The sequence below is a fragment of the Pristis pectinata genome, chromosome 26 (genome assembly GCF_009764475.1).
Source record: "Pristis pectinata isolate sPriPec2 chromosome 26, sPriPec2.1.pri, whole genome shotgun sequence".
In the NCBI taxonomy this organism is placed as follows: Eukaryota; Metazoa; Chordata; class Chondrichthyes; order Rhinopristiformes; family Pristidae; genus Pristis; species Pristis pectinata.
This window is the reverse complement of record NC_067430.1, coordinates 29262497-29283326: the sequence shown is the minus strand read 5'-3', so window position 1 is coordinate 29283326 and position 20830 is coordinate 29262497. Positions and strand designations below refer to the sequence as shown.

Below are 20830 nucleotides of genomic sequence, written 5' to 3'. Positions count from 1 at the left end.
AGCACAGCAGCATGACCTGTCCAAAGGTCAAGAAGTGGTTGCTCATTCGGCTAAAATCCCTTTTGCAAAAACAGCAGAAATGGTCCAAGGCTCAAGATGTTTGTTGTGTGCTAAGTTAAGCTTCTCACCAATATTCCCTGCTCAGCCTCTTAACATAAACAGGAGAACAACGGGGTCCACGTTTACTGAATTCAACCCTCCAGTCACCTGAGCTGAAAATGTGGTTGAAAAATCATCACAGGCCAATGATGTCAACTCAGTGAAAAAACAGTATAAACGTTAGAAAACAGTCAGGGGAGGGGGAATGACAGAGAGACAGGGTTACAGAAAGAAGGCCTAGAATTCACTCCTCAGCCTTTGGCTTTTGCGGCGGACGACTTGTTCCTCTGCAACTTGTTGGTCTGACTTTTTAGCTTGTGAGAATTGTACTTGTGTCTGGGAATCCTTTGTAAGTCACAAGTCATTGTTAAGAATTACTTATTAGAATTAAATGTGTCTCACTTAAAATAAAATAAACTGGTTAAACTGCTTTATTAGCTGGAAGTATCTTCCCCTTGGTTGGGAGGAGGGACCCACAGCTCGAGATATTGACAGCTTGACCTTTCCGTAGAGACTAAAGTAGTGAAGTGAACTAGTCCTTGAAGTGTAGGTTGATATAGTATAATCTCCCTATAGTGAGGGTACTCGTAGATACTTATGCCAGATAGAACTTAAAGTCTTGACTTAAGTTTAGAGCTCTCGGAAAGTACACTCAGTATCATCATACCATTGAGTCCTGGCATAAAGCTTGGAATGGCTTCTTCAGGAAGATGGGAGAAGGAATCCCTTGAAGGGTAATTGGGTTCCATCATCGACTTGCAACACCAGTTGTTCTATAGAAAAGCAGAGGAACAGGCCCTTTGGCCCACGATGTTGTGCCGAACTAATTGCTAATGAAACCTGATCCCTTCTGTCTGCACATGGTCCATATCCCTCCATCCCTGCATATTGATGTACCTATCTAAAAGCCTCTTAAACACCAACACAATAGATTTCAGGCTCTCTGCAAAGAATCAGAGTGTGATGGACTTCAGCCTAATCAACAAGGCCAAATAAAGTGGAACTAATGTGGGATTATCAAATCAGATTCTTCAATAGTGCACCACAATAAATCAGTCATCTGCAATTCACTTTTTTTTTCACTGTCACTCCAAGTTTGCTGAAAGAACTCGTGTACAGGGATGGCAGCTTATTGGCTACACTGCTGCACCTGCATTCAGAGGTCTACATCTGGAGACATGGGTTCGAATCCCACCACGGCGCTGGTGATAAAATAAATCTGGAACAAGCAGCTAATCTCAACAATAGTGGCCGTGAAACCACTGGATTGTCGTAACATCTAATCTCCTTCATTAACACAAGGAAATCTGGCTTGATGCAGTCTGACCAACACGAGATTCCAAACACCTAACTACCCTCTGAAACACTTGCCAAGTTCTGAGTACAGGAGCAACTTAGGATGGACAGTAAGTGCTGGTCTTGTCATAAAATTGAAGAAATAAATAAGTTTCCAAAGATACAGGTAATCCTTAGGGACCTCTTATAATTCTTAAGAACTTGCATTTTTTAAGCACACGATCTGTGGAAACAGAAATTAGCTCTGCAGCAGGTTGAAGGCATCAGATCAATACACCAATCTCCAAAGCTTCCAAATACTCTTGTCCAATTTAACCTGGACAATTATCGAAGATGCACTTTTCAGCACACAAGGTTTTCGGCTCGCAAGATGCAATACCATACTGCAGGATAGAGAAACCAGCATGCAACATACAATGAAACACCTTTTGAAGCCTAGATCCTGTATGAAAAGGGACAGCCAATTGGCACATACACCACCTTGGAAAGATCAAAATCACTTACAGTGTCATCTCATCCTCGGGTGCTCCACCCAGGAACAGATCCGTGTCCAGATTAAGCCCATCTGTTCCAGTGGGGCTCTCTCCAATCACATGTGGCTCGCCGTCCACTGACAGCATCCCACTGCGCCGATTACGGTTCACCACCACTTGGTGCCAGTTTCCAGGTTTTATTGGTGTTTTGCTGGTGATGACACCGGTTCCAGAGCCCGTGTTAAACCTTCAGGGATTGAGAGGAAAACAAAGTGACTAAACCAAGCACTGGAAGTCATTTGAAAATTCAGAATCAGTCGGGAGCACAGCCCTTCAGGCATTCGTTTCCCCACAGGTTTCTGCTAATCAATGTTCTTAACAACTCAACACACAGCAGAGCTGGTGGAGCTCAACGGGTCAGGCAGCACCTCTGGATGGAAATGAAAAGTCGACGTTTTGGGTTTCCTGAAACATCGACTGTCCATTTCCCTCCACAGAGGCTGCCTGAGCCCTGAGTTCCTCCAACTCCTTTGTGTGTTGTTCCAGATTTCCAGCATCTGCAGTCTCTTGAGTATCCACTTATCGAGTTTATTGTCAGACGCACAAGTCCATGTGTGCACAGGTGCAATGAAAAACTAACTTGTAGCAGCATCACAGCCACAGAGCATCAGAGGTACAACATTCACAAGTAAAACATAAATTATACAAAAACTATACAAGTTATACTGATTTGCTTTGGTTCATGTCTTGTCACAAGTTCCAACCTCAAATCGATTTCTCTTAGATAGCAGTCATTATAATAATATTTGCTTTAGATCATCAATTGGTGACAAAACAACACATTTGCATTTATATGGAGTCTTTCACAATCTTGCAAAATGGATCACAGCCAACAAAACACACTTTAAGGTGCAGTCATTGTTATAATGTGACAAACACATTTTCTCACAGCAAGCTCCCACAAACATGATAATGGTAATACATTGGCAGGAACAACCCTATTTCTTCTTCGAAGTAGTTTCATGAGATCTTTAGGGGGGGTAGACTGCACTTCGGATTAATGTCTCATCCAACTGATGGCACCTCAGAGTTTCCTTATAACTGCACTGCAATGTAAATAATGTGTTCTGGCACTCTTCTGAGAGTGTCCCCCTTTGTGCCTCACTGGGGATGGGCAAATCCTCAATGTCCCGTCATTCCTGGTTGAAACAAAATTTTGAAGAGCTTCTGGAAGATTCTTATTGTTTACTCCAGAAGACATGTCCAAGCAATACAAGCAAATCCAATTAATGTGAAAACAGTAAATGGAAAAGCAGATAGGACTCATTAAGCTCATGGAATAGTTTTGTGTTACCGTAGGGAGTTGTGCAACAGTTTAAGCATGTAAATTATATGAGCGGTGGGAGCAGGGCTTGTTTCCTAGGGTGCATCAGGTCTACAGAGGTGTTGGGAACCCATGAACTGATGATCATTTGGTATTTCAGTGTTGCTTGGGATTCAATTATCAACATAATGTGGGGTTCAGGCTGGAAAGTAGATTGACTAAGCAATTCAGAGAAGGTTTACTGGAAAGATATCTGGAATGGGGAGGGGAGGAGGGTAATGGGGAAAGATTATACAGGCTAGGCCGGTGTCTACTGGAGTTTGGAGGCGATTTTGATTGAAACATAAGATCCTGAGGGGTCTTGACAGGGTAGATGTGGAGAGGATGTTTATCCTGTGGAAATCGAGAACTAGAGGAACTCTGCCAACAAAAGCGGTCGCCCACTTAATACAAAGAGGTGGCAAAATCTTTTCTCTCAGATAATCATAAGACTTTGGAATTCTCTTCCTCAAAGGGCCCTGGAAGTACAGATAGATGGGTTCTTGATAAGCAAGTGAGTGAAAGGTTAAATTGGTAAATTGGTTCATTATTGTCACATGTACCGAGGTACAGTGATAAACCTTGCTTTGCACGCCATCCATACAGATCATTTCATTACAACAGTGCATTGAGGTAGTACAAGGGAAACCAACCCCCTTCCTGAAGTCAATAACCAGCTCTTTTGTTTTACTGACACTGAGAGAAAGGTTGAGAGAAATGTCATTAGGCTCCCTATCTCCTTCCTGTACTCCAAATCATCACTATTTGAGATTTGGCCCACTATGGTGGTGTCATCTGCAAACATGTAGGTTACTGTGGATGCAGAGCTGAGATTCCAGTTTTATCAGCCATGGTACTATTCCAGTGGTAGGACAGGCTCGAAGGGCTGAGTGGCCTACTCCAGCTCCTGATTGGTTTATTCATAAACATATATTTCAAGCACATTAAAACCTTTCATTGTCCACGGTCCTCACCAGAAGGCAAGCTCAGATCTGGAAGAAGTTTTCTGAAAATGAACTCACATTTGGGATTTATTCTGTGAATGTTTGTAGGTGTTGTACCTGCTTCCTCCAAAACTCAGGAAAAAAAAAGTCTTCTCATCCCAACCCATCAGTAAGCAGTTCTGCTCTGCCTAGTTGGTCCCACTTGTCCCCTTCCCCTGTTTACATGGGGAGTGCTGAGATGGAGGGGGTTTTGTGCAGGAGGCAGAACTGGCTGAGTTAAGGTTGCTTCAACTGTTGGATTATTTGGGGAGAAGTTTGTAGCATTTTAAAATGATGACAGACAATACTAAAGACTCTGGTAAGTTAATGTAACCAACTGCAACTTTTATGTACACATTCACAGGATGTGAACATCACTGCAACATCAAACAATCTGCTGGAGGAACTCAGCAGGTCGAGCAGCATCTGTGGGGGTGGGGGGGAAGGAATCATTGACATTTCGGGTCGAAACCCTGCTTCAGAACTGAGAATGTGTGTCTCCTGTGAACATACTGGCAATGCCAGCATTCATTGCCCGTCCCTACATGCCGCTGAACCACGGAGTCAATTGAGAGTCAACCACAGAGGAGGGTCTGAAGTCACATGTAGACCTTCCCTGAAGGTCACTGGTGCACCAGATAGGTTTTAATGACAATTAGTAGTTTCATGGTTACTGTTATTAAGAACAGCTTTTTGTTAGAAAAAATCCAGATTGATTTAATTGTTTGAATGTAAATCCCTCAGCTGCTGACCTTGCTGCAGGCTGGAGGTAACTGAACCAGTCCACTCCTGTGCCTCTGGAACCCTGTGGCACTGGAGGTTATGAAGGTAGCTTCAGTGTAGGAACCACACCCTTTCTGAATTCACAAGCTGTAGGTCGCAAGGGTTGGGGAGTGGTGGGTGGGCAAGTGTTGTGGTGATAAAGAGGTGAACAATGTTCATATGATATTAAAATATCATATGATAAACATGTTCACGTGTGAATTCAAAGGGAGGTGAGTGCACGAAAAGGCTATTTAGCCCTTTGAGATTCAATTAAATCTCCCATAATACCATCCAGCTGCTTCTTTAAACAATGCAGATGTTTTTTCCCCTCTGATAGATTGTTGCAAACATTTATTATCCACTGAGTTGAATAAGTATTTTGAAATTGGGTAAGATCTGGTGCTCAGGGTGATAGTTATCTGTGAAAAACTACTTTAAGGGTAAAATAACATCTTATAGTAACAGCACAAGGAAATAAAACAGTCTCATGGGGCAGGATAAAATCTCATTTTCCTCTTCAATGGAAATTTAAATTTGCAAACGTTCAAAGACTGTAAAACATGAACATTGGTTACAATAGAATTAGCAAAGGCTTAGAGTTTGTGTTTTAGTACAATAAGTCTTTTACAATGGAAGGACTTATCCATTCTTCATTCATGGGGTAAATTGGTTTATTATTGTCACATGTACTGAGGTACAGTGAAAAGCTTTATTTTACAAGCCATCCATACAGATCATTTCATTACAAGAGTGCAGTGAGGTAGTACAAGGGAAAACAATAACAGAATGCAGAATAAAGTGTTACAGTTACCGAGAAAGTGCAGTGCAGGCAAACAATAAGGTGCAAGGTCATGATGAGGTAATTGTGAGGTCAAGAGCCAATCTTATCGTACTAGGGAACCGTTCAATAGTCCTACAACAGCGGGATAGGAGCTGTCCTTGAGCCTGGCGGTGTGTGTTTTACATTGTTCCGACATTACTGAAAGTACTTTTAATTATACTGTGGTAGGTAATGCCCTTCTTTAGACAAGGAATGTCTTACCTCAGCTCCACATAACCCCGCACAAGAGCTAGAGAAATGAAGTCTTTGCCTTTTTTCTGTCCGTTGTACAGAAGTAATCCATCCAGGTCCGAGGCACGGAACTCCAGACTGATCCGCACCGTGTAATAAGCCTTCATAGTCTTAAACGCCAGGTAAGATTTACCACCAAACTCGGGGAGATAGTACACGATTGCTGCTCAAGGTAAAACACAGCTCAGCAGAGTTCAAAAGTAAGCAAGGAACTAAAGTTTCTGAACTAAAGTACATTTAAAAAAATAAATATGTTAAGTTGATTAACCATTTAGTCATACAATAAACATCAAAACAGTTAATATACAACAAAACATTAATATAAAGGATATACATATATTTTAAGCTTTTTATCTATTTGTTTCCCTTTTAAAATTACTCGGTCATAATCTATTTCTGATGCTATTCTTTCACATTACATTAAAAGAGAAAGCTTTAAAACTTATATATAGCTCAGCTGCCCAGTTTGAGCCTTGTGAACACTATTTTAGCTGCTAAATTCTATAACTCCAGCTGCCCAATATTTATAGCTTATTTTTCAGTTTGATAATCCCCTTTATTCCTCACGCGCAATACATTCCCTTCATAATATGAGACGCAGCATATCTTAGATATGCTCAGATTTCTATAATACCTAACCAGTGAATCACAACAGCCAAAAATAAATGTTATTTTTTAACTGAATTAAATGTGGTGATATCTTATCCATACTCTGAAAGAGTGATGTGGTTTACAGCATAATTAACAAAAAAGTATCATGGCACTTAACGTAACAAAGAAAATTAAGCAATTTATTCAGGATGAGATGGAGGTAGTATGAGCTACATTTTCCACACTGAGTGGAGAGCCACAGTGGGTCGGGTTATAGAACATGGAACATAGTACAGCACAATACAGGCCCTTCGGCCCACAATGTTGTGCCGACCTTTAAACCTTGCCTAAGACTATCTAACCCCTTCCTCCCACATACCCTCTATTTTAAATTCCTCCTTATGCTTATCTAGTAATCTCTTGAATTTGACCAATGTGCCTGCCTCCACCACCACCCCAGGCAGCGCATTCCATGCCACAGCCACTCTCTGGGTAAAAGACCTTCCTCTGATATCTCCTTTGAACTTCCCACCTATTACTTTAAAGCCATGCCCTCTTGTATTGAGCATTGGTGCCCTGGGAAAAAGGTGCTGGCTGTCCACTCTATCTATTCCTTTTAATATTTTGTACACCTCTATCATGTCTCCTCTCATCCTCCTTCTCTCCAAAGAGTAAAGCCCAAGCCCCCTTAGTCTCTCCTCATAATCCATACTCTCTAAACTGGGCAGCATCCTGGTAAATCTCCTCTTCACCCTTTCCAACGCCTCCACATCCTTCCTATAATGAGGCGACCAGAACTGGACACAGTACTCTAAGTGTGGTCTAACCAGAGTTTTATAGAGCTGCATCATTATGCTGAAGGCTGGCCCACGATTCTGCGGGGAACCGCTGGCCAGCTGTGGTACATCAACTCTTCCCCCCCCCCCCACATTCTACCACTCACCTACACATTAGGGGCAATTTAGAGCAGCCAATTAACTGACCGTCTCTGGGATGTGGGAGGAAACTGGAGCTCCGGAGGAAACCCACGCGGCCACAGGGAGAATGTGCAAACTCCACACAGACAGCACCGGATTGAGCCTGGGTCACTGGTGCTGTGAGGCAGAGGCTCGGCCAGTGACCCTGAGTCAAGAAAGGCTCAGAGACGCGTAACCGTGAGGACCAGCAAGCCTTTATATCCAATCACTGAGCAGATCTCCATCCAGACCAAGTAGAGTCATACTGCACAGAAAAGGCCCTTTGGCCCATCGTGTCCATGCTGACCACATAGGTGGTGCACTTGGTCACATGGCCCCCAGTTAGGGAAGTTGGCTGGGGTGGCGGGGTGGTGTTTTACAGCCCTTCCAACACTTCTGTTTCATCTGCAATGACCTCCACTAGAAATGGTCAAGAATGGATGTCACTTGAATCCACAAACGGGCTCAGAGTGATCTCCCACAGTCATATTGTGGGTTAACATTCACTAACAAACCCAACAGAGGCCATTAAGATAGGGCACCAAAGGCCAACTGCCTTCTTAACCCTGGAGCATTGTCAGATAGAGGGAGGAAAGATTGGAGACAACATTCCTTTGCAAAAAGTATTCCACTCTTAAATCTGGGAGTGTATTGTTCGGAGCAACACAAAAAGGTGCTAGAGGAACTTATTGGGTCAGATGAGTCCAGGTGAAGGGTCTCGACCCAAAATGTTGACTGTCCATTTCCCTCCACAGATGCTGCCTGACCTGCTGAGTTCCTCCAGCATTTTGTGTGTTGCTCCAGATTCCAGCATCTGCGGTCTCCTGTGCCTCCACTCGTGTATTGTTCAGAGCTTAGAAGGACGAGGGGAGACCGCATCAAAAACTCACAAAATTCTTAAAGGGCTTGAGAGGCTGGATACAGGGATGTTTCCCCAAAGTGAGGAGCTTTGGACCAAGGGGTCACAGTTTGAGAATAAGGGCAGGTCGTTTAGGATGGAGATGAGGAGAGCTTTCTTCACTCAAGAGGGCGGTGAAACACGAGATCTCTACTCTGGGGGACTGGGGAAGTTCCAACATTGAGATCAAAAGAGATCAAGAGATGGAGACACGAGAGACCACAGACACTGGAATCTGAAGCAGCAAACAATCTGCTGGAGGAACTCAGCGGGTCGAGCAGCATCTGTTGGGGGGGAAGGAATTGTCAATGTTTCAGGTTGAAACCCTGCATTAGAAGATTTTCTGGGCATTAAGGAGCGGTGATGGAAATTGGGCCAAGGAGGAAGATCAGCCAAGATGTCCATGAATGGTGCAGTTTCGACGAGCTGGATGGTTTCTCCTGCTCCTATTTCTTTAGTTCTTTTTTGTAAATTCATAAATTAAGAAAAGAGGCCGTTATCAAGTCCTTACTTCGCTCACAGACCGCTCCTCCCTTTCCGGCTGGGCAGCTGCAGGTATAGTCCTCCCCGTCATCTTCACAGGTGCCTCCGTGGAGACAAGGTTGGGAATCACAGGGCTTGGGGGGCTTGACGTCAGCTTTCAAGGAGATGGAGGGCCTCCTGGTGGTGGCTGGCCTCGCGGTAGTCGGGGGCCATTTGGATAGCGGGAGGATTTTCGGCCGTCTGGTGGTGGCAGGAGGAGGTCGCCTGGTGACGGCCAGCGGGAGGGTGACCAGAGCAGACGCGGTGGTTACAGGAACCGTGGTGGCAGCTGTGGTCGTGCTGGTAGTTGTAAACAGAACAGGCGCCCAATCTGCAGGGAAAGTGACCAAACAGGAAAACCCACACACTCTCAATTAAACCAACAGGCCCAGAAATGCACGGCAATTCAACACCTTCATTGGTCAAATAATCATTCCAGTAACTTTCACTTATAAATTACCTTTACTGTAGGAAAATGCTTCAAATGTGATCCACTGAAAAAATTATACCAACACGTCTTTATAGAATGAATATATATATATAGCAATTCAGATCTGTGCATTGCAACAATGACTGGATTTAATTCCTAACTCTTCTGTTTTGAAGCCACATTTTTCATTCGGCAGTACAGTGGTGCAGCAGGTAGTGCGGATGCCTCACGTCCCTGATGACCTCAACAGATGACTGCTAATTCCACCCACCTCCCATGCCCCAATACATCGACTTGATTCTCTCTCCCCCCCACCACAAGTGATGATACACGTTCCACCACGCCTGAAGGTACAATGTTCCTCGCTTCCCTCCACGTTGAGCCTTGACCAAGTCCTTCCAATGCCCTCCACACTGCAGAGCCAACAGGGGAAAGGCATTTGTACACATAGTATACGTGGCTGAAGCTGTTGCACTCAATGCCATGGGCTCTGTGTGTAACAGAGCGGAAATGCACCAAGCTTACACTGTGCTTTTGACCTCCCACCAAAGCAGGAGAGAATTCAGTTCCGCTCTACAAATTCCAGGGCCTTGCTGTCCATTAGTTGCATGATTTACCTCAGCACCTCCTGGTGAAAGTTGTACACACAGCGTAACCTTGCAGGTATAGTGGGGAGCAGGGTGGGACTTTTAAATCCAGTTTACCCCTTGAAATCACAGAGTGATTACTGCACAGTGGCAGCACAGTGAGTCTCCATCCAGCTCCCCAAGCCTCTCCCTATTGCCCGACAAATGTTTCCCGTTCAAGTGGCAGAGCGGGTGGGGCCACTGCCTCACACCTCCAGTGACCCAGGTTCAATCCTGACCTCAGGTGCGCGTTCTCCCCCTGGCCGCGTGGGTATCTCCCGGGCGCTCCGGTTTCCCCTCCCACATTCCAACGGACGTGCGGGTCGGTAGGTGAATTGGCTGCTGTAAATTGCCCCTAGTGTGCAGGTGAGGGGTAGGACACTTGGATGTGCATCATCCGGGGAGGGCAAGGATGAGAGGCTTCCCTAACTCACAAAGAGGATGGTGAAGCTGCTTTTCATGCCCAGAAAACAACAAGGAAGGTTTTAAAATACCATCAGTGTGAAGTTCAGTAATGTTGGTGACTGTGTATGAGTGCCACTCTTTAGTAGAGATGTGAAGGCTTTGGAGAGGGTGCAGAAGAAATTTACCGGTAGTATTTTACTAAAAATATACCAGAACCGAGAACTGGAGAGGCTGGGGCTGTTCTCAGTGCCAGCAGGGCTGAGAGACGACCTGAATTTGGATCACGTAGGGAACAGACAGAGAGACTGCTCCCACTGAGGGGGATGTGAAATGAAGGTGACTGGCAAAAGAGGAAGAGGTACCAAGAGGGAACATTTACTCACACGGAGCATTGAGGGTCTGGAATGCACTGCCTTGTGGAGTCAGTTGCAGTGTTCAAACAGAACTGGGTTAGCGCTTGGTCACGGTGGCTTACAGATGCAAAACAGGCCCTTCAGCAGCCTTCAAACATCCACCTACACTAATCCCTCTTTATTCCCCCCAGATCCTACCCCTCACCTACACATTAGGGGCAAGTTACAGCGGCAATTTAACCTACCGACCCGTACATCTTTGGGATGTGGGAGGGACCCGGAGCACCCCGGGGGAAACCCACGCGGTCACAGGGAGAACGTGCAAACTCCACACAGACAGCGCCCGAGGTCAGGATTGAACCTGGGTCACTGGAGATGTGAGGTGGTAGCTCTACCAGCTGTGCCATTTGAAAGAGAAACTGGGCAACAGGGAGGTACTTTGGGAGCTGGATGGTGCCTGCACGTACTCAATGGGCTGTTGTCGTGCTGTAATCACGCTGGGATTTCACGGCGTAAACAAGATTTCAAAATCCCGGAGACACGGGAGACTGCAGACGCTGGAATCTGGAGCAACAAACAATCTGCTGGAGGAACTCAGCGGGTCAGGCAGCGTCTGTGGAGGGAGATGGTCAGTTGACGTTTTGGGTCGAGACCCTTCATCTGGACTGGAAGACAGAGGGGAGGTAGCCGGTATAAAGAGGTGAGGGGAAGGGGTGGAGCAAGATCTTGCAGGTGACGGGTGGATCCAGGTGAGGGGGGGGGGGTGATAGGCAGATTGAGGAGGGGGGAGTGGAAATATTGACTGGGAGGTGGTAGGTGGAGGTGACAGAGGGCTGCAGATGACTGAATCTGATAGGAGAGGGAGGTGGAGCCTGGAATAAAGGGAGGGAGGTGGGGAGGACAGATGGGAACAGTAGGGGAGGGGACCCAGTGGGAGGGGTGTGTGGGTGACGGGCAGATGGCGTGGGTGGAGGAGGGGCAAGAAGCAGGGTGATGGGGGCCAGGGTGGATGCAGGAGGAACTGGGTAGATCAGGAGAGAGAAAAGGGAGCAGGTTACCTGAAGATGGAGAATTCAATGTTCATGCCGTCAGGTTGGAGACTCCCCAGGCGGAATATGGGGTGCTGTTCCTCCACTTGGGATTAAAAATCCCACCCTGCTCCCCACTATACCTGCAAGGTTACGCTGTGTGTACAACATTCACCAGGAGGTACTGAGGTAAAACATGTAACTAATGGACAGCAAGGCCCTGGAATTTGTAGAGCGGAACCGAATTCTCTCCTGCTTTGGTGTGAAGGCACAAACAACAGGCCGCAGGCAGTGGACAACTCTCAGCGTCTGCTTATCGGAGCCTGTGGCCTAGGCTGTGACTGAGCTCACGAGCCACAAATTCAGCCAACACAGTCAGCCCAGAATCTCTTCCACAACTCTGAAGTTCACTGAACTCACAGTGCGAGGACAGTGCACTTCTGTGCTGTTACACACAGAGCCCATGGCACTCAGTGCAACAGGTTCAGCCATGTATATTGTGTGTACAGATGCCTTGCCCCTGTTGGCTCTGCAGTGTGGAGGGCATTGGAAGGAGTTGGTCAAGGCTCAATGTGGAGGGAAGTGAGGAACATTGTATCTTCAGGCGTGGTAGGAGGGAAGAGAGGATCTGGTCGGTGTATCGGACCGTGGATAGGGAGGGTGGATTTAGCAGTCGTCTGTTGAGGAACGGAAGGGGCGAGTTGTTACTGTCTTAAAGGGAACTAAGAAGGTCCATGTTCTGATCTGTAGGGGGGGTGGACCATGGAGGCTAATCCCTTTCAGCGTCCCTTGAAGTTGGATAGAAAGGATTGTGAATCCTCCTTCTTGAGAGGACCTAACCTTCTTGGCTCGTGATTTGTAATCAACAGGTGCCCAAGCTGAGTTGACCCCACTGGTGCCCGTGCACAAGCAGGACTCAGAGCCACACTGGTGGCCCAGTGAAAGCCCAGGAGCTTCATTAAATCCCCTTGTGTGGCACAGACAGCACAGACCACCCAAGACAATTTCCAGGACATGTTCTACGGCTGAGAGGCTTCGGGAATGTAAAAGGAGGGAATCCCTTCTGCAGAACCGAGCAGTGAAAACCCTAAATTTAAGAATTTAAATATTTATTTCAGGTGGACAATTCACAAATCAGTTAAACCCACCGGGAGTTTGTACACAGTTACAGCTGCAGATTACAACAATTCATCTGCCCACCACAAGAGGGTGACAAGGTGATTCTGCCACCGGACCCAGTCTCGCCAGGGATCCTGGTTGCAGTTTACGTTATGTTGCACAGAACTTTCTGGAAAACTTCAGCACATAAAACGAGTGAACGGATGAAGATTTGGCGGGCGGGGGGGGGGAGGGGGGTGTTCTCCGTCTAATAAAACATGGGGCACCTGCACGGCAGCAAGATCTGCTGCTCACAGAGGGCTGGTGTCACTCCCAGTGCACCATGAGAAAGGGGTTGGTAATCAGAAGTATTAACCAGCCAGCAAGCTGCCCTCCTGTGCTGTAATGTGCAGAACACTTGGGGGAATATTCATTGGAAACATTTCAATTAAAAGAAGGGTTACAAATCTTTTAACGTGGCGTGAGGCAGACGGATCCATAGAAATGAAACATTATTGCAGGCGACAAATTAAGTACCTATTCATTATGCAGTGGTTTTATATTTGTACCTGTAAATAGAAAGGTGCGCACCAACAATTGTTCATGTGTGGTTTCTACAAAGCAAGGTTTAAACTTGCCCTTGTGCTGTGATTAGGGTGGAGTGTGGAACAGGACAAGGCTCCAGGCTGCTCGGCGTACAACCTGCTCAGTGACGTGTGGAGGTCCTCAAGTTGTGAAGTCTCGCTAACCCATCACACCCACGTCCACTGTACAATCCCAACTCTCCGGTGGAAACCCAGCTCTGGGAGAGTCTCCGCCTTTGGCAGAGAAGGCAAGAGTGGCTTGGAGAGGTTCCCCAGGATGTTGAAAAACACGATGACACTGGAGCAACTCAGCAGGCCAGGCAGCATCCGTGGAGGAAAGCAGGCGGACAATGTTTTGGGTCAGGACCCTTCTTCAGGTATTTACCTGCATCTACCTATCACCACCTTGTGCCCACCCCGCCTCCCCTCTTTTGTCCACCTATCACTGCTCTGCTTCTCTCTCCTATATATTGGGCTTCCCGTTTTCCTATCTACAGTCTTGAAGAAGGGTCCTGACCCGAAATGTTGACCGCCTGCTTTTCTCCACGGATGCTGCCTGGCCCGCTGAGTTCCTCCAGCATCATCGTGGTTTCCTTCTAGATTCCTGCATCTTCAGTCCTTTGTTTCTCTTTCCCAGGATGTTGCCTGGATTGGAAAACTTTAGTTATGGGGAGAGATTGGACAGGGTGAGCTTGTTTTCCCTGGAGTGAAGGAGGCCGAGGGGTGACCTGATTGGGGTAAATAAGATTAATGAGAGGCATAGATAGGGTAGATAGTCAGAGCCTTTTTTCCCCTGGTAGGGGGATCCAAAACAAAAGAGCATGGGTTTAAGGTGAGAGGAACAAGTTTTAAAGAGGATCAGAGGTGAAAGTTTTTCACACAGAGAGTGGTTGATATCTGGAACTTGCTGCCAAAGGAGGCGGTGGAAGCCAATACAATGACTATGTTTGATGGGCATTTCGACAGATACAAGCAGGCAAGTCACAGGAGGAGCAACACACAAAGCGCTGGAGAAACTCAGCGGGTCAGGCAGCATCTGTGGAGGGAAATGGACAGTCGAGACCCTTCACCTGGATTGGACATAGAAGAATACCGTCCTATTGCAGGCAAATGGGAATAGTGTAGGTGGGCAGAAAGGTCGGCATGGACGGAGTGAGCCGGGTTCCCTTTCTCAGCTGGATGACTCTCTAACGCCAATGACAACAGAAATCAGTTTACCAAAGTCCACGATCTTGATGTTGTCCTGTTCTGGTTTCTTCACCACAATGGATTTCTTCCTGGACTGTTTCACTTGCTGAAGCAAACCCCGTTGTACATCCCGGGCGGTGTAACTCGTTCCTGGAAAGATCACGAATCGGAACATTCACAGCGCAGTTACAAAAATCCGAAAAGAAGAACACAGCCACAGTAAACAATGCTGCTGCTTTGGTTGAGGTGGACTTGGGTGAAAGGTTAGCACTTACTTGGATCAAAATGGACTTCAACAATAGTCCGCACAGAGTTGCTGGGACCCAGGCCACGCACACGGACACTCTTAAAATCTTTCTTGACATTTGAGTTCCCCAAGAGTTCATTCAGCTGGATGGGGTTGAGATTGTGGGACACATGGTTAAATGATCAGTAGCTAGAAACAACACAAACTTGGCTGAAAACAATGTGATCCATCACTCTTGTCAGGAGTAACCGATGACCCAACTGTGCAAGGTTCCCAATCATAAATGTTGTGAGGTGTTAGGTTCACAACACCTAGGAAGACCTAAAAGTTAGGTCTTCCGCAGTCTAGCTCATGAGCAGCCAACCCATAACAGGCAACTAACCACTGAGCAATGTTTAGTGGGACCACAAAAGACAACCAGAAAGAAAGGAAAATCTGAACGTGAAGCATCTTTCAAAATAGAACATAGAACAGTCCAGCACTGGAACAAGCCCTTCGGCCCACGATGTTGTGCCGAACTAACTAAATTAGTAATCAGATGCCCAACTAAACTAATCCCTTCTGCCTGCACAATGTCCGTATCCTTCCATTGCCCACACATTTATGTGCCTATCTAAGAGCCTCTTGAACGCCCCTGTCGTTTGCCTCTTCCACCACCCCTGGCAGTGCATTCCAGGCACCCACCGCTCTCTGTATAAAAACTTTCCCCGCACATCTCCTTTAAACTTTCCCCCTCTCACCTTAAATGCATGTCTTCTGGTATTAGACATTTCAACCCTGGGGAAAAGATACCAGCTGTCTATTCTATTTACATCATCTTATAAACTTCTATCAGGTCTCCCCTCAGCCTCCGCCGCTCCAGAGAGAACAACCCAAGTTTGTCCAACCTCTCCTTATAGCTCACACCCTCTAATCCAGGCAGCATCCTGGTGAACCTCTTCTGCACCCTCTCCAAAGCCTCCACATCCTTCCTGTAATGGGGCGACCAGAACTGAATGTAATACCGAAATGACCACCAAATTCCCAAAGAATAATATTAGGGAATGACCGCTGTGTTTGAGGGCTTCTAATGGGGTCACAGGAGCATGAATGTGGATAAAATTATACCCATCAATTTGAATCTTAAATCTAATTTATTTTCAGCTCGACGACACCAGCTTTCTGTGCCCCTCATCCACAAAGTGACAAGTGAGTCTATTTTAGTTCAGAACGAAGGCAAACACAATGGAGAACTAATGGAGATGGATGAGGCAGGTTGCTAGGGAATGAATCCACAACCCCAGTACTCAGTGACATTAATACCCAATTTGTTTCTCACAGATAAGCTGACTCTGGGACAATATCTTACACAGCACAGCAAATAGATTAACTTGGGACGCGAGATAAATGGAAGGGCAGGATGCAGAAAGCAATGCAAGCAGAAACCAATTAGAACACCAAACATAGAACAATACAACACGGGAACAGGCCCTTCGGCCCACGATGTCTGTGCTGAACATGATGCCGAATTAAATTAAATCTCTTCTGCCTGCACATGATCCGTATCCCTCCATTTCATGGATATCCATGTGTCTGTCTAACAGCCTCTTAAACACCACTATCATACCTGCTTCCACCACCACCCCTGGCAGCGCGTTCCAGGCACCCACCCCTCTCTGTGTAAAAAATTTGCCCCGCACATCCCCTTTAAGCTTTCCCCCTCTCACCTTAAATGCATGTCCTCTGGTGTTAGACATTTCTCCCCTGGGGAAAAGATTCTGACTGTCTACTCTATCTGTGCCTCTCATAATTTTATAAACTTCCCTCAGGTCTCCCCTCAGCCTTCAATGTCCAGAGAGGTTTGTCCAACCTCTCCTGATAGCTCATACCCTCTAATCGAGGCAGCATGCTGGTGAACCTCTTCTGCACCCTCTCCAAAGCCTCGACCTACTTCCCGTGATGGGGCTGACCAGAATTAGAATCATAGAGTTGTACAGCACGGAAAAAGGCCCTTCGGCCCACGTGTCCATGCCGACCAAGATGTATATTCAAGCTAATCCCATTTCCCAGCACTTGGCCCATATCCCTCTAAACACTTATCATCCATTTACCTGTCCCCATACTTCTTACGTACCTGCCTTACCCACTTCCTCTGGCAGCTGGTTCCATATATCAACCACCCACTGTGTAAAAAAGTTGACCCTCAGGTTTTTATTAAACCTTTCACCTCTAACCTTAAAACTATATCCTCTAGTTTTCGATTCCCCAACCCTGGAAAAAAGACCGCTCACCCTTTCTATGCCCCTCGTGATTTTATACACCTCTGTGAGATCACCCCTCAGTCTCCTACGCTCCAAGGAGTAAAGGCCCAGCCTGTCTAACCTCTCCTTATAACTCAGTCCCTTCAGTCTTGGCAACATCCTGGTAAAGCTTTTCTGCACTCTTTCCAGTTTAATCACATCCTTCCTATAACAGGGTGAACAAAACCGAACACAATACTCCAAGCGTGGCCTCACCGACGTCTTGTACAATCGCAACATAAACATTGTTTGCAATTGTTTCATGTGAAAATATTTACGGGTCTCATGAAGTCTGCCTAATGTTGGTGCAGATCAGAGGATGCAAGCTGTTGACGGTCAGTTAACTGAAGGCCACTTACAGCACTCTCAATACTTCTTGCTGTTTCACCAAACAGTTCAGATTTAGGGTCATCCATTTCTGGCGTGTAGAAAAGTTCTTGACCATCAACCTCTTCCAAAATGAGGACTCCTTGGAATACCTTGGTAGCTATCAAAAGCAAAAGGAAGAAGGAAACTTGGGATTAATCTATACCCTGATTTGCAATGATAAACAAGGTTGTATCACCGTCCCGACTTGAAGGTGAATGATTGGTAGTGCCAGTCTCAGGGTTAGTAGGATGAGAGTCTTTGAATTAGTAGATCATAGGACACTTGGAATAGGTGTAAATGTACGCTTGGTTGGTTGTGTATAAATACCAGATGTTACCACAGGTTTTGCTCCAGAGCTCCGAACTATTGAGGTTGGCAAGAAGTTAAGTAGACAAAGAGAAAGAATTATTAGAGAAGAGGCAGATGGAAATGAATAAATAAATTAAACTCCTAGAGCAATTCACTTTTACATTGAAATTAAAATGCATTTTGCATCTGTGCATTCAGACACCACACTTTCACGTCAGAATGAATACGTCCCTGATTGAGTCAATTCTTTCAGTTGGATCATTTGCTTTTGTCCTTGATTGGAAGTTCTGAGGAAGACAAATTTCCAACACATTTCTCTGTAATTTATTCAAAATTTACAATTTACAAAATATGAAAAACCATTTTTCTACTTTTGTGCCGGAATGTGCAAAATTTTTGAAAACTTCATGCTGACATTTTAGGGTTATGGATTTCCTTGATAATTTGGAAAGAAAATAATTTGCCCAAGACACGACTTAGAACTGCTACAGTATCCCAATATTGTAGGAAGAACACCGGGGATATTTTGTTCCCTTTACACAATTAATGTGCTGAATGCTGCTGTTTTAACACAACAACATTCTCTCAAGTGTGTGAAGATAATCCGGGCAAGTAATGCAATGAAAAATACAGAGATAAAACTGCACCCCTTGAATCAATTGGGTGCTTTTTCCCTTTGCACTGCTACAAATTTAAAAATCAATGTTTAAGTTACAAGAGCAAAAGATTCCTGTGTAGAGGCCAAGGTTTGTGCTTTATTGATATGTGTAGGACTTTATCACAAATACTACATGAGGAAACCATCCTCAGACAAATACTAACGACATCTGACACATCCACTTCTTACATTTTTGAAGGCACTTACGTGGGCAGTTGCTTCCCTCACCATCAGCAGATGGTGTCTTGCCATCGGAACAACAGCCAAACTCTGTATTGTCGCACGTTGACCTTTCAATTGGGCCAGGTGTTGGAATAGTTACCGAAGACTCGTTGAAACCTATGGACGACAAAGGCTAATCTAGGTCAACTGAACTCTGAACTGCTGTCGTTATACATATCCCTTCTCCAGTCCTTAACCTACAATCCCATTAAGGATCTGAGAGAACTCTATCAATACAGAAGAGTCACAGAACAATTCAGCAGGGATACAGGCCCTTCGGCCCAACCAGTCCATGCTGACCATGGTGCCCACCCAGCTGGTCCCAATTTCCTGTGTTCAGCCCATATCCCTCTCAGCCCTCGTGCTTCTTCAATGATACTGTTCTACCTGCCTCAACCTCTTCCTTTGGCAGCTCGTTCCATATACTCACCACCCTCTGCGTGAAAAAGTTGCCCCTCAGGTCCCTTTTAAATCTTTCCCCTCTCACCCTAAACCTATGCCCCCTAGTTTTGGACTCCCCTACCCTGGGGAAAAGACTGTTACCGTCCACCTTATCTATGCATCTCATATTTTTAAACACTTCTATAAGGTTGCCCCTCATTCTCCTACGTTCCAAGGAATAAAGACCCAGCCTGGCCAACCTCTCCCTATAACTCAGGCCCTCTAGTCCTGGCAACATCCTCATAAATCTTTTCTGTACTCTTTCCAGTTTAACCATGTCTTTCTGATAACAGGGTGACCAAAGGTGTACACAGTACTCCAAGTGCAACCTCACAAATGACTTGTACAACTTCAACATGTGATGCTAAACCTTGAAGCCAGTTGTTGGAAGAAAATTGCATTAGTTACTCTGTTCATAAATTAATGTTACAAGCTATGAGAAATCAATTTTAGTTGTCGAAGACCTGAATGTATTACTCTCTAGAATTAAGAAGAATCAGAGGTGACTCCATTGAAATTCTTAAGGGGCTTGACATGGGGATGATGTTCACCTAGCTGAGGTATCTAGAATCAGGGGTCACAGTCTCAAAATAAGGGCTTGGGCCATTCAGGACAAAGATGAGAAGAAATTCCTTAGCCCAAGGGGTCCAGACACTTTGGAATTCTTGACCTAAAAGAGCTGGGGAAACTCAGTTACTGAGTATTCATGGCAAAGTTTCTAGTCATTAATGACTTCAAGGGATTATGGAGTTAGGACAGGGTAGTGTCGTTGCAGTAAAAGATTATCTGACTGAATAGCAGAGGAGATGCAATGGACACATTGGCCATTCCTGCTTCTATATTTTATATATTGTTCTCTGATATGGTGTTGGCGGTTAGACTGAGATAGCCAAATCTAAATATCTACCACAAATCTCGTGAAGTTACTTTTGCCAACTATTTTTGAAGAGGAATTGGTGCCTTAACTGAATGTTGTGAAGATAATGGGTAAGGGAACTTCAAACCAAATCAGCAGGATGTGAGAAAAAGCAACCTTCTGAGCAATGGAATTAAATGACTAAGTGTTTGAAATTCATCATTTTAGTGTGTAATCTTGAGCATTTTGTAAGAATCAGGTTTAGAGTAAATTTTTATCCAGTGCTTCTAAATGAGATACCATGCCAAAAATATTACCCTGACACCTGACAACCTTCTGTAATGTAATGAAGTCATCATACACCAAATGCATCAATTTGCATTTATTTATTCAATTTTCACAACATTGCTAAATTATGTTTGATTTCAATCCCCTTGCTGCAAATGAAGATTGTGGTACAGTTCTGCGCAATAGAGACTAACAGATAGATGTAAGGCATGAATTATTTAATTGCATCTGCCTGCTTGATAAATACTGTAGTTAATGAGTGTTACATTGCTCTTTCCATTCACAGCAATGCACTTTAATGTATGTTGAACTTAACAGAATTACTTGAAAAGCATAAAATGCAATTCTTGCACTGTTTCAGAATACCTGCTTTATATGAGTTTCAATATAAAAATAAGGGCAGATGGTTGAGTTCCAGTACAATGTAGAAG

At 45.2% G+C, this 20830-nt stretch overlaps 1 protein-coding gene across 10 annotated transcripts in view; it reads right to left on the bottom strand.

The window, feature by feature from the left end:
• Window positions 1-20830, bottom strand: part of agrn (agrin) — a 501404-nt gene that overhangs the window by 43674 nt on the left and 436900 nt on the right. For all 10 annotated transcript variants that reach the window (XM_052039159.1, XM_052039162.1, XM_052039160.1 and 7 more), the window contains 7 exons: window positions 18800-18931; window positions 17616-17743; window positions 15006-15120; window positions 14761-14880; window positions 9008-9349; window positions 6022-6214; window positions 1900-2115 (listed from right to left, as the gene is read on the bottom strand). In XM_052039159.1, coding sequence (XP_051895119.1) covers window positions 1900-2115; window positions 6022-6214; window positions 9008-9349; window positions 14761-14880; window positions 15006-15120; window positions 17616-17743; window positions 18800-18931 — 1246 coding nt within the window. The remainder of the gene's footprint in view (window positions 1-1899; window positions 2116-6021; window positions 6215-9007; window positions 9350-14760; window positions 14881-15005; window positions 15121-17615; window positions 17744-18799; window positions 18932-20830) is intronic.